General features: G+C 41.8%; 1 protein-coding gene across 1 annotated transcript in view; it reads left to right on the top strand.

Moving 5' to 3' along the window:
* The window catches only part of LOC138968777 (solute carrier family 4 member 11-like), a gene marked incomplete in the record, with an annotated part of 130,088 nt that overhangs the window by 59,438 nt on the left and 53,177 nt on the right, over window positions 1-17,473 (top strand). The window contains 2 exon segments of the mRNA XM_070341416.1: window positions 8,200-8,408; window positions 10,383-10,457. Of these exon segments, the coding sequence (XP_070197517.1) occupies window positions 8,200-8,408; window positions 10,383-10,457 (284 nt within the window).

Genomic DNA, 17,473 nt, shown 5'->3' with positions numbered 1-17,473 from the left:
TGTGTGTGAGTGAGAGAGAGAGAGAAAGAGAGAGAGAGAGACACACACACACAGACAGAGAGACACAGACAGACAGACACAGACAGACAGACAGACAGACAGACAGGGGCAGACAGAGACAGAGAAGTTAATGAGATCTTCTGTCTCTGAGTCTTGTCGCTAAACATCTTTCAGCAGCAGCTATCTTGCCGTTGCCAATCTCGTGGATGCTTTCCTACGTGGGCATTAAAGATAGCGAATCAGAAAATGGGTTAGAATCGTCTCTAATTAGGGCTGGAAGCGCGGGTCATTAACAGAGTGATTGCTAGCTTACCGGTCAATTCAACTTAACCGATATTCCTCGTCAGAGTTCCTTCAAATATACCAGCATTCTTTGCAAAGCATATTGAAAAGCCCCAGAGGTCTGAACTGGCTTTTACATGGGATTAGAGCACCCTTCCACTTGGTCACATACCAGGCCTGGTTGTCGTTGTGCGGAGAGCACATTGACATACAAGTCCCAGCTTTTGCAATGTAGTAGTGAGAAAAAGATATGTTTTTATTTTTTACAACCAGTTCACCGTGTTGTTTAAGGTTTTCTAAATGACTTCCATTAGAGAAGACTTGCAAAGCAGATACTGCAGACCTGATAACCCATACAATTTCGCATTATTTTGCACGCTTGATTGCCTAAAAATACGATCAGTACGGTCGGTGAAAAGCAAATACGACGAGAAATATTCCTGAACTTTTCTTCCAAGCACTGTATTTTGACACACCCGTTTTGCATAATTATGTCGTGCCCTGATTGGAAAGTATCCATGAACTTGTGAAATACCCTGTGAAATAACAATGCTATGCGAGATCCTAATCTGATCTGTACAGAACTCATCACAGTAAGTCTCCTCATGACTATACGGGTCAAGCACCTATAATGATGGTCCGAGGGTGATAGTCCGTGTAGAAGATCCTCCCAACACTCAACCCAGCAATCGAATTAAAGCTCTCTTGATGCCGCTCTCCTAATGAGAAGCCGTTGGTCTAAACCGCGGTATACTAGCTGATTTTTGAGACCCATTAGACAAGGAGTCGTGTCCCTGAGGAGATTGGTGAATTTAGCACGAAATACGTATTAGAGTCCTGTTAAAGTGTGTGCTACATTCTGGTCTCACTTATCCTTTTCACAGCAACAAACGACGAACATCCAGATGCTCACTTTTCACTACCCACAGAGCAAAACGACAAGCGTTGCTCACAAGTATACATCAAACAACGAACTTGAAGATGCTCACGTTGCACTACTCACAGATGCAGTACCGCGTCTGTAACAATGCCATGCAAGATCTTAAAATAATCTAATATGAACATAACTCATCGTAGTACATCTCGCCAAGCCTATAAGGGTCAAGCGCCTATAATGATGGTCCGATGTTGATAGTTCGTGTAGCAGATCCTCCCCACAATCAACCTAGCAATCGAAAGCTCTCTTGATGCCGCTCTCCTAATGAGAAGCTGGTGGTCTAAATCGCGGGATACTGATTACTGAGGTACAGATGAATTAGTGCCGATGCTGGTGACTGTTAAGAGCCGTTAGACAAGGAGTGTGGACCCTGAGGAAATTGGTAAATTTAGCACGAAAGACGTATTAGAGTCCTGTTAAAGTGTGGGCTGCATTCTGGGTCTGTTCTCAACTTATAGCAAAGGACGCCGTAACACTATTCAGTATTTGGGCTCGATTTCTGATTGGACTCTTGCCAAAAGAGATAAGCAGTCATTGGAATAGTATTAATTTGGTAGCTGCACTTTATTAGACAGCTTTTCCTAGTCGGTTTTATATTTGTAGACCTGACTGTTTGTCCAGCTACGAAAAAAGAGAGAGAAAAAAATCGCTGGTATTGAAATGTGTACGTTTCTTCATTGTGATAACCAAGAAACACATCATATTTCAAACCCAGCGATTTTTTTTTTGTGGTAGCCGGACAGTCACGCAACAGTAAATAGAGAACAGACGGACTGGGAGACATCTTCACGCAAACTCAGAGAGAGAGAGAGAGAGAGAGGGAGAAGGAGGGAGAAGGAGGGAGAGAGAGAGGGAGAGAGAGAAAGGGAGGGAGAGAGAGAGAGAGAAAGAGAGAGAGCGAGAGAGAGAGAGAAAGGGAGAGAGAGAGAAGGGGAGAGAGAGAGAGAGGGGGGGGGGGGGGGGGGGGAGGGAGAAAAGATAGGGTGAGAGAGAGAGGGGGGAGGGGAGAGAAAGAGGGGGAGATAGAAATAGAGAGAGAGAGAGGAGGGGGGGGGAGAGAAACACACAGCTGCTCTAGTATACTCAGTGTGATCGATTTTTGTAAGACTTCATGTGTCACAACTAGCGGCTATAGTGTGTGAGCAGTATTTAACGAGTACCATATGTGAGTGAACTTCAATCATCTGCACTCGAATCATATGTAATATGTATATATATACAATATGTTTACCTTGCAATACATAACGTTACAGGCAACTAAACTTACACGATGACCGTATGAGACATCGGGGCTCCAAAAACTTGGGCAAAATGCAGTGTCACACCAAATGAAGTAAAGACTGCTTCGCGTAATATTTTCTGTTTGATGATTATGTTTTGTTGGTTCCAGTGGTCGAGTACAAAACCAACAATTGCAGAGAATGTACTTTTTTTCGAGCAATTTCATTAACACCTTTTTTAACTGGGCTTTTCTCGAGGAATGTAAGTTATGATCTATTTTGGCTTATTGCGCTTCAGCACAAGTGGATGAAATACTACAAGTAAATAACATTGTTCATTGGCTCTATCGACGCCCGTTTTTAACCACTTGCTTCCCTTTATAAATAAAATTAGTATGTCATCGAGAATAGAGGATTTTGGGATATCCTTTTATGCGCCTTTCCGCGATTGGTCAATGCATTTCGTATCAATAATGTCGGTCTTGCTTGAAATTATCGCTACTTGATATTGCTTTCCAAACTTATACGAAGTGACCGGGAGCGTAAGGTCGGTTACTGAACTAGCCCCGAACAATGAGATATGGAGAACAGTACGCACGCACGCACACGCTCACACACGCACACACACACACACGCACGCACACACACACACGCACACACACACACGCACGCACGCACGTACGCACCCCTCTCTCTCTCTCTTCTCTCTCTCTCTCTCTCCTCTCCTCTCCTCTCTCTCTCTCTCTCTCTCTCTCTCTCTCTCTCTCTCTCTCTCTCTCTCTCTCTCTCTCTCTCTCTCTCTCTCTCTCTCTCTCTCTTTCTCTCTCTCTCTCTCTCTCTTTCTCTCTCTGCGAATTCGAGAACCTTTACACCTGACGCCCGCAAACGCATTCAGCTTGAGTCACGTATACATGTTTGAAAGGCACCCATGCTTACACACTTGAACATCTAGCATTCATCATTAAGCAAACCTCTATAAAAGTAAAAGCCGTGTGTAGTAACAGGTGTTCTGACTGCTGTGTATTTCTATGGCAAAAAGGTTAATGTTTCCATACCTTCTCAGAGTGACGTGTTTAATGTTGATTTGTTTGCTGAGCGCTCGGTTTTTTATCTGATTTTGGCTCTGAGTTGGTATAAGAAGGATGCAGGCACGTGTCCGCACACACAGACACACGGAGAAACATACATAATTATATACAGACACAGACAGGCACAAACACTCTCGCACACGCACGCACGCAAGCACGCACACATACACACACACTTAGACACAGACAGACAACCCCCCCCCCCCCACCCGCGCATGAACGCAAGCACGCACAGGCACGCATAGACACGCACACACACACACACATCACACACACATACACACATCCAAACAGCGAAGAACAGAGATAATTCTTCGTTAACCTGCTTATTTACTGCCTCCGATGCTAACTCAAAAATAACGGAGTAAGTTACTCTTTTTGTGCTTGGGGGAACTGAAATAGACTTATTATCTTCAGTCTCTGAAATAGACTTATTATCTTCTATCTCCACACTTGCAGCATTTTATTGTATGTTTTTTCAACAGTCTTGTCACGTAACGAGGATGCTGTTGGAGGAAGGAAAAGTAAAACCAAGTGCGAGAGTGTCAGGCACCAAGCCAAATGAAGTTACGCTCTCGTAAATTTCATTTTCCTAAAAGGAGCTGTTTGAAGTTAAAAAAAATAAAATACACGAATATCTTGAGAGAGTGATTTTGACAACAATAACAAGAATAGAAGTAGCAGTTGCAGCATCAGAAACACCAAACAAACATCAACAACAACAACAAAACACAAATACATAACAACAGCAACTCTGGAAGTGTGTTGTTTTGCTGTGTGTGAGTGTGTGTGTGTGTGTGTGTGTGTGTGTGTGTGTGTGTGTGTGTGTGTGTGTGTGTGTGTGTGTGTGTGTGTGTGTGAGAGAGAGAGAGAGAGAGAGAGAGAGAGAGAGAGAGAGAGAGAGAGAGAGCAATTATCATTGAACAAAATTGATAGGAGCTTTGCAATGGTAAGTAAACGAATAAGGCGGTCATTTGAATTCTCAGAAAACAAGATCGGTAAATATTCTGCTACACCTCTTTGAACATCCTGACCTCAGGTCAAAATGAGTTCGGCTCACTCTCTCCCTGACAGGATGCCTTGAGTTTCCTTGTTTGGCAAGGAACCCGATTTTTTTTAATTTTTTTATTTTTTATACATATTTAGAGCTTTTTGTAATGTATTATTGATATAAGCAGATTCGCGATCGTCGATAATGATTTTTCATGGTGTTGTGTAATTTTTAAATTACAAAGGAATTGATTTGTAAGACAGTTTCAAGGGAGCTATTTTTTCGCGGCTGTATTTACTGTGCAAACAACTCTAAATATGGCAAAAGTGTCACGTGATAATCAACCGTTTGGTTTCGGCGTTCGCTGAAGCAGACGATTTTTTCTGTAGTGATGCAACCATATATTACGGTCTCCTTCCGGCAGCAGTCCCAAAATTTCGACTTGTTTTGACCTTAGAACGATGTCTTTATCATAACTGTGAAGAACAGAACGGAGATCACTGTCGAAGTCGGCCAATCTGCAATCATTTTCGTCTCGCGAACACTGATCTCAAATTTAGATTAGTGCTCGCGAAAAACATATGGGAGATAACTCTGTATTCCTTGTTTTGATAAATTCGCGTAGGACTGTCGCGTCCTGTCAGGGAGAGAATGAGCCGAACTCATTTTGACCTGAGTTCAGGATGCTCTTTAAACTGAAAGAAGGACAACCGACGGCCAAGCAACCAACCGACTAATCAACCAGCAACATGTGATCAAGTATGTTATATATAACAACACTAGCAAAGGCCTTTCAGAATTTCTCTATCAAAGAAAATGACGTCGATATTTACGCTTGAGCAGACTGTCTTATACATTTTCACCCTGTAACTCATTCTACGTAGAAAGAAAGACCCCCCAAAATATCAAGACTCATCAAAGTCTTATTTTTTCTCTTCTTTCAAACACATCTTCGTTTCTTCTTCTTCCTAATTTGTTTGTGTCAGAAAGCCCCTTTAAAAAAAATACTCACCATCCATTGCCTCGTACATAATTTCCTTCGGCAGTAATTAAAGTCGCTTTCAAGATTGGGGTTGTTTTGATGGCTTAAATCAAGAGAAAAACGCGCTTTATTCCCCTGTTTTCACGAGCTGACTGATTGTGGCAGAACAGGGACGTAGATTCTGGCTCAAATTTGCCAGTGATGCTGGAACTTACCCAATGATCGTACCTACTCAGCTGCGTTCAGTCAGGTCTGGATAGGTCAGACCTCTGCGATCGTTCACTTGTGTGTTAGGGGGTATTATGGCAGTGAGAACAGGAGGAACGGGTGGTTGGTATGCTCTTAACTTAGGGAGCACTGACTGACAACCTTTTCTTCCAGGAGGTAGGTTTGTGTTTTTCGTTGTTAGCAGGCAACCCAGCAATCGCTGTTTGATTTAGGTGTAAGCTTCTCTTATCTTTTGCTCTGTGAGAAGTGCAAAGTAAGCATCTTGAAGTTCGTTGTTTGATGTACTTGTGAGCATCGCTTGTCGTTTTGATCTCTGAGAAGTGCAAAGTAAGCATCTTGAAGTTCGTTGTTTGATGTACTTGTGAGCATCGCTTGTCGTTTTGATCTCTGAGAAGTGAAAAGCGTACATCTCGAGGTTCGTCGTTTGATGTACCTGAGAGCATCGCTTGGCCTTTTGATCTGTGAGTAGTAAAAAGTGAGCATCTCGAGGTTCGTCGTTTTATGTACTTGTGAGCATCTCTTTTTTTTCTCGCTGTGAAAAGGACAAGTGAGCACCGAGAGGTTAACTGTTTGATTCACTTGTGAGTATCTCTCTTCCATGAACTCTTTGAAAAGTGAGCACCGAAAGGTTCGATTTGTTTTCTTTCTTTGTGAGCGTCAATTAAGTTTCTTTTTCCTCTGTGAACAGTGATTGTCACGAATTAAAAACACACAAGAATTGTAGGTTATTGGAGCGTTTAACTATTAACAAAACAAAACGTTATATTATGTCAATATTATTTTATTATTATGTCAATAATTAAACGTTCCAATTACCTACAATTATTGTTATTTTTATTATTCTGAATTTTGGAACGTTAATTTAGCAGTCGATCTGTTTTTGTGATTGTCATGCTCTGTCCAGTGATTGTCATGCTCTGTCCAGTGATTGTCATGCTCTGTCCAGTGAGTGTCATGCTCTGTCCAGTGATTGTCATGCTCTGTCCAGTGATTGTCATGCTCTGTCCAGTGATTGTCATGCTCTGTCCAGTGATTGTCATGCTCTGTCCAGTGATTGTCATGCTCTGTCCAGTGATTGTCATGCTCGGTCCAGTGATTGTCATGCTCTGTCCAGTGATTGTCATGCTCTGTCCAGTGATTGTCATGCTCTGTCCAGTGATTGTCATGCTCTGTCCAGTGATTGTCATGCTCTGTCCAGTGATTGTCATGCTCTGTCCAGTGATTGTCATGCTCTGTCCAGTGATTGTCATGCTCTGTCCAGTGATTGTCATGCTCTGTCCAGTGATTCCATCAATTTGTTTTCTTCGCCCACTGCTTCTAATATTGAATCTGGTATCAATTCCAGGCGCGTGTATGCCTGGTCGCATAGTGTGACAAAAATGGAAGCAATGAAATCGTTCCTTGGGAAATTGTCAGCAAAGAGCTGATGAAATAGCGGAAAAGAACCGATTATTCCTGGAATCAAAACAGATGGTGGCGATGATTCTGGTTGTTAATAGTGGATCGTGCAAATGTCACTGCGATTGTGATCAAGTTATTCTTCTTGCGTATCAGTTATTTTGAGGCATCAATTGATGTGTGTGTGTGTGTGTGTGTGTGTGTGTGTGTGTGTGTGTGTGTGTGTGTGTGTGTGTGTGTGTATATATGTGTGTGTGTATATGTGTGTGTGTGTGTGTGTGTGTGTGTGTGTGTGTGTGTGTGTGTGTGTGTGTGTGTGTGTGTAAATATGCGTGCACATGTGTCTGTGAGCACCCGCACTGGTGTGTTCAACTTGTTGGGTACAATCCTGTATGCAATCGTTCGTAACAATTCCAAAGTATGTTTTTTGGTGAGCGTCCAATAATATTTGCAGTTTAATTAAACTCCTTTTTTTGCCGAGCGTTCGCGTGTGGTTGTGCGTGTAAACGTGGTGCTTCTCTCTCTCTCTCTCTCTCTCTCTCTCTCTCTCTCTCTCTCTCTCTCTCTCTCTCTCTCTCTCTCTCTCTCTCTCTCTCTTTCTCTCTTTTTCTCTCTCTCTTTCTCTGTCTCTTTTTCTCTCGCTCTCTTTCTTTCTTTCTCTCTCTCTCTCTATCTCTCTCTCTCTCTCTCTCTCTGTCTCTCTCTCTCTTTCTCTCTGTCTCTCTCTTTCAATCTCTCTGTGTCTCTCTCTCACACACACACACACACACACACACACACACACACACACACACTCTCTCTCTCTCTCTCTCTTTTCTGTCACTCTCTTTATCTGTCTGTCTGATTGTCTGTCGCTCTCTCTCTCTCTCTCTGCCCCCCCTCGCTCTCTCTCTCTCTCTCTCTCTCTCTCTCTCTCTCTCTCTCTCTCTCTCTCTCTCTCTCTCTCTCTCTCTCTCTCTCTCTCTGATATCTTACAACCGTTTTTAGCACGTGCAAAAACTGTATCGATCCCTATCACCTCTTACACTACTGAACCATCAACTCAGTTCTTCCCATTTTATGTCCTCCTCCAGAAACGACGATAAAGCCAACGGCAACGGCAACGGTGTGGAACTACAGGGCTACGTCCGCAGAGACGTAGCCTTCGATAGCCCTGGCAACAACAACCACGCTGCCGACAGCAATGGTGGTAACACGCAGCAGCTTAACCCAGCCTTCGTCGGCGACACCGACATCAGCTCAACTACTTCTGTGTCCAACGGCGACACTCCTAAAGCTACTGGTATGTTGGAAAGTCGGATGGATGGATCGATTGGTGGATGGATGGGTTGGTGGGTTGATATATGGATTGGTGAATGGATGGAAGGATGAATGTATTGATGAATAGGTGGGTGGATGAATGGATGGATGTATTGATGAATAGATAGGTGTATGAATGAATGGATGGATGCATAGATGGATAAATGGATTGATGGATGGAGGGGAACATGGAATAGAGTGAGTTGACTCAGAATTGACAGTTCAAATAAGTGTTGGAAAGATGACTGAAGGGCCGGATGGAAGGATTAATGGATGGATTGAGGTATAAAGAAAATCATTGCAACATTACACAAATATTAAATCTTCATGATGGTGGACATGACAATGATGAACCAGGACCGAAAAAGGGGTGGGGGGTGGGGTGGGGGTACAAAAGCAAAACAGAGGAATCTAGAGAGAGAAATGGTGGAAAACATACAAGCAACCAAACCAAAGACAAAGAAAAGACTAAGGCAAAAGCGCAAGGGAAACGAGTCGCGTAAGGCGAAATTATAACATTTAGTCAATCTATCGAACCCACAGAATAAAACTGAACGCACTGCATTTTTTTTAAAGGCACAGTGCAGCTCACAGCCTTCGTTTTGCGTTTTTGTTGCAGCTGAGTGCATTTACAGTTCAAAAATCCTCCTATGGTAGTAAAACAAACCCAAAACTACCCAACGACGACATCTGTGAAGCTCGACAGTTTCTTGTTCACGCGAGTGCATAAATTAACCTAGTTATTACGTGGTGTTTGGTCGGAGTTCGATTCAACTGAGTGATTCCGGCCTCCATTTTGTTTTACACAAACTCATGATGATGTCTGACATAGTTTGCTAGTGACGTGTCTTTTTGTGCATGATGTGGTGATCTACCTGAGCTAAATTTAGATCCAAAAATAGGTCAAGACCAGCCAGGTCCGAGTACGAAATTAATTCGTAAAAAACTCGCAGTTCTTGACTCTTTGGGTGCAAGTCAATGAAACTTGGTAGTTCTTCTAACGGATAGCTGCCTGAGGTATGACTAAAAGCCCCAGGGGCTCCGTGCACCTGGATTTGACAAGTTCAGTACCTTTAACCAAGACAAAACAGCTTCGTCAATCCACGCGGCAAGGAAGTCGCTCACATTTTCCATGCAACACGAAGTGAAACTGACATGTAAGAATAGCGAAATAGTGTACTGCGGTAAGCAGGGAAGCGCAATTTTCTGTATTCTTTTTAACTTTCTGAGCTTGTTTCGAATACAACATATTATATTTATATGTTTTTGGAATCAAGAAATGATAAGGAATAAGATGAAATCAATTTTGGATCGATTTCTTAAATAATAATCAAAGTACTAATTAACCTATTTTCGTTAATTGTGATCACATTTTAAGAGTAAACATGACATATGTATATATTTTTAGATTCAAAATTTAATGAAGAATACGATGCAATCAATTTTAAATCTGTTTGCGAAAAATCGATTTTAATGACAACTTTAATGAGCAAACTCATTAATTAACTTTTAAGCCTCCAAGCTGAAATGCAATACCAGAGTCCGGGCTTCGTCGAAGATTACTTGACCAAAATTTAAACCAAATTGGTTGAAAAATGAGAGCGTGACAGTGCTGCCTCAACTTTCACAAAAAGCCGGATATGACGTCATCAAAGATATTTATCCAAAAGCTAAAAAGACCCGTCTGGAGATATAATACTCAGGAACTCTCATGTTAAGTTTCATGAAGATCGGTCCAGTAGTTTCTCAGAATCGCGTTATACACACGCACACATACATACACCACACCCTCGTCTCGATTCCCCCCTCTACGTTAAAACATTTAGTCAAAACTTGACTAAATAATGTACAAAAAAAAATAACAAAAACTCGTGTGCAAAGATGTAGCACAAATTGTCAGAACAGTCTCAAACATATACAATTTGTGTAGACGTGCTGTCAACTTTTGTCTGTGCAGAAGGGAGCCTAAGGCCGGTTCGGGATTCAATGGTTAGTCTAACGTCCACCACCAACTTCGACGATTCTTACACAGGTCAGTGGAAAGACTGTGGTGATGTGTGGTTGTGGTTGTCGTTGCTGGTGCTGGTAACTGTACTGGTTGTGGTGGTAATGGTCAATGTGGTAATTAATACTCTTTTAGTGATGTTGATGTTGTTCTTGTTGACGCCAGTTTTGTCTTATCTCGCTGTATTTGTTTATTTCTATGTATCTCCGTCTTCGTCTGTGTCAGTGGGATCTCTCTCTCTTTTTCTCTCTCTGTCTCTCTCTCTCTGTCTCTCTCTCTGTCTCTGTCTCTCTGTGTCTCTGTCCCCCCCCCCCCCCTGCCTCTTTCAGCACCCTCCTCCCTCTTTCTCTCTCACTCCGTCTCTCTCTCACTCTCTCTCTGTCTCACTCACTCTCTCTCTGTCTCTCTCTCTGTCTCTCTCCCTCTCTCTGTGTCTCTCTCATTCACTCTCTCTGTCTCTCTCTCTCTGTCTCTCTCATTCTCTATCTCTCTCTCTCACTCTCTCTCTCTGTCTCTCTCACTCACTCTCTCTCTCTGTCTCTCTCACTTTACTCTCTCTCTGTCTCTCTCTCTCTCTCTCTCTCTCTCACTCTGCCTCTCTCTCTCTGTCTCTCTCTGTCTCTCTCTCTCTCTGTCTCTCTCTCTGTCTCTCTCTCTGTCTCTGTCTCTCTCTCTCTCTGCTTACCTTTTTTCTCTCTCACTGTCTCTCTCTCTCTGTCTCTCTCTCTCTCTCTGTCTCTCTCTCTGTCTCTCTCTCTCTGTGCTTACCCTTTTCTCTCTCTCACTGTCTCTCTCTTACACTCTCTCTCTCTCTATCTCTGTCTCACTGTCTCTCTCTCTCTGTCTCTCTCTCTCTCTCTCTGTCTCTCTCTCTCTGTGCTTACCCTTTTCTCTCTCTCACTGTCTCTCTCTTACACTCTCTCTCTCTCTAAATTAAATTAAATTAAATTAAATGCAGATCTAAATTAAGATATGTTAAAAATTGACATATTTATTATTGGAAATTGTACTTAAAATGCAGCATGAAATTTGGTTTTTTAAAAAAAAAAATTTTTTAATTTATATCTGTATATATATATAATGTATTATAAGTTTGATGTGATAGTTATTTGATTATATTGTTTTCTGTTCTTGTTGACACTATATTAGGGCGAGGGCTGGATGTAAAAAAGCAATATTCTTGCTTATCTATTACCCTCGATAATAAAGATTTTGTCTTGTCTTGTCTTGTCTTGTCTCTTACACTCTCTCTCTCTCTCTCTCTCTCTCTCTCTCTCTCTCTCTCTCTCTCTCTCTCTCTCTCTCTCTCTCTCTCTCTGTCACTCTCACTCTATCTCACTCTCTCTCACACTCCCTGCATCTCATTTTATCTCTCTTTCTCTCTCTTTATTTACTCGTATTCACGACTTGCAGTAAGGTTTGGGACTGAGCGCATGATGGCCGCCATTATAAGTCTCGGCTTTCCCCTTTGTTGGGGGACAACAAACGTCCTGTGTATATTTAGAAAAGTGTCGTCACAACCGCGTCAAATGTATCATAACGTCATGTTTTTTAAACAAAAGGACGTAATCGCTTCACGTTTTTTCCACAGCTGAAAATGATTGTGAATTTCTCGCTGTCTCTGCGGAAAGAAAAATAGGAAAGCTTAAAATACGTTTCCCACGCGGTGTAGCATGTGAGAATTTTGTGAGAGAACGTTTTACCGAGAATATACTTTCGTAAAGTGAGTAGCGGCAGCTAGGTTACGGCGAACAGGGCTTCTGTGTACTGATGACTCTAGCGAAGCAATCCATGTAGTAGTAAAGTTTCCACGTGTTTTGTACACGTGTTTTTAACCGGAACTGCATTGTCCCCCAACAAACCTTCACCTTGGGTCTGTTAATTATGCTCGGTCACGGGGTCCTGCAAGTCGTGAATCTCTTTCAGCACCCTCCTCTCTCCAACTTTGTGTCTGCCTAACTAACTGCTTAGTTGTCTGTATGCCCTTTTCCTGTCTTTATTTATGTATTTATTCATTTTAGGCTTCATTCACAACTTAAATCTTCATGAGTTCATTCCCAGTCTGGGGATCAGTAGATTGATGTTTTGGTCATGTTGGAAACGATACTTGGTTTTTAGAAGAAAAACGTCGATGACGCATTGTGACGTCTTTGCTACCTGAGCGACGTTCTCAAAGAACATCTTTCTCTCTTTGTTGTTCCTATTATGTCTCTGCATACCAAGTGGCCTCCGTGAGCGCTTGGACCTGTGTTCGCAGCATTATTAAGGAACTAACATAACTTGAGGCACCCGCAGGTAGATGACCATTCCATTGTCAATCAAGCGAAGAAAACAGTGCCTAAGACGATGACAAGCAATGATATAAATGTTGTCGCACCGGCTGAACGGACGTCGCGGGCCCCTGATGCTTGTGCGCTGGATTCTAGCCTAGAATCTAGACAAGAAAGTTCGACTTCTGCAACCTCTCCGACTAGACGTACGTCCCTAGATGTTGATACACGTGGGCTCGGTTCTGGGAGAGAGGGATCTTCTTCTGTGCCTGTGCAGGCTGTGGAATACAAACCCAGGAGTTTTAGACTGTCGACTGTGTCTGGAGACGGTTGCGGTACCCAAGCTCTAAAGTTTGCTACTGCTAATATCACATTTGGTGAGCTTTTCATGTGGATTGGACAGTGCTGCACACAACACAACTAAACACACACACACACACACACACACACGCACACACAACCACACACACACACGCACGCACGCTCGCACACATACACACACTCGCACACACACACACACACACACACACACACACACACACACACACACACACACACACACACACACAGTGACACACAGATTGCAGACAGATAACCATGCGATCCATCTCTCACCCACCTGCCCCTCTCCCTAATCCACTCACCCTTATCCAAACACATTCCACTTTCCCTCTCCCTCAACATCTCTCTCTCTCTCCCTCAACATCTCTCTCTCTCTCTCTCTCTCTCTCTCTCTGACCCCCTTTCTCTCCGCCCCTCCCTCTCTCTCCCCCTCTCCCCCTCTCTCTCTGTCTCTCTGTCTCTCTCTCTCTGTCTCTCTCTCTCTGTCTCTCTCTCTCGCTCTCTCTCTCGCTCGCTCTCTCTCTCTCTCTCTCTCTCTCTCTCTCTCTCTCTCTCTCTCTCTCTCTCTCTCTCTCACTTTGCGGTCAGGATTCTAAATCATGAATAGGTTCTGTTGCTGATCTTTCTTGTTTTTTGTCTGCTTTCCTTCGTGCATGCAGGTTCAGGTAAGTGTTCGCCTGATCAGACTGTTGGAACGCCTGGTTTAAAGAGACGAGTATATTCCACCCGAAAGAACTTAACTTCCAATTGCTCGACCCAGGCCTTTGCCCCCTTTCCAAACACAGCTGTTATTCAGAATTTTCCACAAATTTAATCTGCCAAATGCTGAACTTTCTTTAATGAATCTTTGTTTCTTTTCCTCACATGCATTATCCGAGCTTGAGAAATGAAAAAAAAAGAAAATGTGTCGTGTTTTTTTTCTTTTCTGTGTCTCTCTCTCTTTTGTTGTCTATACGGTTTTGTATTGTGACTCGGATTTGTATTGTATTCAGCATTTGGCAGATTACATATATATATAAAGTAGGATCAAATAACAATTAACGGAGAATGGCAGATTGCACAAAGGCAATGAGATCAAATAACAATTGATGAAGTGAAAGGTCCATAAAACAAGACAACAGCGGTGGTGGAGGTCTAATGACATGTTTTATAATGAGAGGAAGAGGAGCAACTTGAAACTTCTTTTGTGTTTTTGTTTTGGCTTTTTGTTGTTTCTGTTTTTGCATTTTGATTTTTTTGTTTTTGTATTCGGGTTCTTCTTTGCTGCTGGTCTCATTTTGGGGGTCGCTTAATTTTAACCATGTTTTTCTTAATTTTGTTTTACGTTTTCAAATGAGATGACTAAAAGTCAACTTCAGTTGCATCCAAGAAGCAGTGTAAGCACTGCATTGGAAAAATAAATTTCGTTTTGATTTTATAGGTAGATTAAACTCGCGTGTCGCCCAAATATGTCGACCAAAAACGGGAATGGTCATACCCTTGCTCATTGTACAGGAAGCTACTTTATAGCAGAAGTTTATCTTAAACTGAAACTAGTTGATTTGAAGAGCTCAGTTATTCAACAGCACCAGACAACATGTTAAAATCAGCTGAGACAAGCAATGGTAAGAAAACAACTGACCTGAACTGACCGTTACGCACGTTTCATGCGGTGTCACATCCTGAAACATGCGTTTATTTTGTTCTCACACAAATCCACTCTGTCAGATGGGGGAAAGGACTACTGCCATACAGAGCTAATAACTGTAGATATTGAGATCTGAACACCAAAGCAGCCATATTCAAACCTAAAATGCATCTAAACCACAATGAAACTTCCGCGTCACGCGCAAAACGTGCGTTATGGGAAAAGTATATGTGTTTGTGTAGAGCGATTCAGAGAAAACTACTTGACTGTTCTTCATGAAACTTTACATGAGATTTCCTGGAAATTATATCCCCAGATTTTTTGTTTACATTTTTTTTGATAAATGTCTTAGATGACGTTATATTCGGCTTTTTCTGAAAGTTGAGGCGGCACTGTCACACCCTCATTTTTTTATCAAATTGACTGAAATTTTGGTCTAGCAATCTTCGACGATGTACGGACTATGGGATTGCATTTCAGCTTGGAAGCTTACCAATTATTTAATAATGAGTTTGGTCATTACAAAATCTGAAAATTCTAATTAAAATGAAAATGTTAGAAATTGATTCAAAAATGATTTCATCTTGTTTGTTATCATTTTCTAATTCCCAAAACATTGTATGGGTCAAAAACAAGCTCAGAAAGTTAAAAATAATTTCCTTATTAAGCGCTGGTCATGTTCGAAGCCTCCCTGCCTTGCGGTTGATGTCGACACATCTTTTATTTTATGTTTACCTTTGTGTTAAAATAAGATGTATGCGGAACATAGATAAACAAATTTGGATGAGCTTAAAGCTACTTAATTGTTTACCTCCGATTTCCCTCTTTTGTGAACAACAGCAAAGAAGAACCCATTCGGCATTTTGCAGATTACATTGCCGGATATAACGTCACGCTCATCAGAACAATACCTAACTCAGTGTTAGGCATTTCTGCAGTGAGACTACAGGGGAAGCTACTGGAAGGGTACCTGTCATGTGTTAGAGAGTATAAACTCTGAGACCAACGGAAACCATTGCCACGGTTACGTGAGCAAAACTGCCGGTCTCGTTTCTGAGTTAGGCAATTTTCCGTTTAAACACATAAAGACTACTTTGGAGAATATTAAGGTATGCAAACGCCTTTTTGGGGTTGTATTGCAGTTGTGGTGATAGAAAATGTTGCCGTCAGCTCTTTATCTCAGTCGTAAATAGCTGTCAACGCTCAAGATAGGCAGTTTGAAACTTATAACTTAAATGAGATGGGCAGATTGTTCAGAAACCAAAGAAGTTTTTTTGCGTTTTTCTCAAAACTCTAAATAAATGACATGGGCAATTATCTTATGAGCGTGACGATAAGGTAAGATCAAATAGCAATTAACGGAGAAAGGCAGATTGCACAAATATAGTAAGATCAAATGACAGTTGATGACGAGAAACGTCCAGAAAACAAGCCAGCAGTGGGCGAGGTCTACACTGACACTTTTTTAGAATGAGAGTTATGGAAGCAACTTGAAACTTCGTTCTTCCGTGGTTTTTTTCTCCTTAGTGTGGTCAGAAATATGTTTTTAGTCTATCTGGCGTGGTTGAATTATATTAGATCCTTCAATACCATAGTTCTATTACGTGTGATAAACCCTGTTGCTTACCTACATTTGTCTAATGCGCACAAAAAACACAACTCGTCTTACCTTTTCGAAGTGAGACAAACAGAAAGAACAACTCTTCCAATAAACACTAAGAAACCGTTGCGTAAATTGGCACAGACAACAGGTTCAAAAGTTAATTGGATACTGCGCTTTATTTACACCAGTCTTCAAATCACTCTTTGAAGCAATGCTTGCACTACAACAGAGACGTATAATTTCATGAATCAATGCGAGTTAAAACAGATCTAACACTTTATAAGAAAAGCAAGTTGCTTCAATTCACGATGACACAATTTCATGAATCAATGCGAGTTAAAACAGATCTAACACTTTCTAAGAAAAGAAAGATACTTCAATTCGTGATGACACAATTTCATGAAGGAATGCTTGTTGAAAGAACTTGCTTAAACAAATTGTTACTTTATCAATCAATCAATCAATATGAGGCTTATATCGCGCGTATTCCGTGGGTACAGTTCTAAGCGCAGGGATTTTTTTTATTTTTTTATTTTTTTAATTTTTTTATGCAATTTATATCGCGCACATATTCAAGGCGCAGGGATTTATTTATGCCGTGTGAGATGGAATTTTTTTACACAATACATCACGCATTCACATCGGCCAGCAGATCGCAGCCATTTCGGCGCATATCTTACTTTTCACGGCCTATTATTCCAAGTCACACGGGTATTTTGGTGGACATTTTTATCTATGCCTATACAATTTTGCCAGGAACGACCCTTTTGTCAATCGTGGGATCTTTAACGTGCACACCCCAATTTCAATCTGAGATCCTCCTTCCTGTAAAATTAGACAGGATTTGGCAGGTCAAGCTGTAGTGTTTTGATGAGGAATAATTAGTTTACAGATAGTGGACTGCATCATGTGAAATTATCTCGGATGAACAATAGTGGTCTGGGTGGCCGAGTGGTAACGCACTTGCGCTCGGAAGCGAGAGGTTGCGTGTTCAGGCCTGGGTCAGGCCGCAATTTTTTCCCCCCTTTCCTAACCTAGGTGGTGGGTTCAAGTGCTAGTCTTTCGGATGAGACGAAAAACCGAGGTCCCTTCGTGTACACTACATTGGGGTGTGCACGTTAAAGATCCCACGATTGACAAAAGGGTCTTTCCTGGCAAAATTGTATAGCCATAGATAAAAATGTCCACCAAATACCCGTGT

This window comes from Littorina saxatilis, linkage group LG6 (genome assembly GCF_037325665.1).
Source record: "Littorina saxatilis isolate snail1 linkage group LG6, US_GU_Lsax_2.0, whole genome shotgun sequence".
Classification (NCBI taxonomy): domain Eukaryota; kingdom Metazoa; phylum Mollusca; class Gastropoda; order Littorinimorpha; family Littorinidae; genus Littorina; species Littorina saxatilis.
This window is presented reverse-complemented; position numbering and strand designations above follow the sequence as displayed.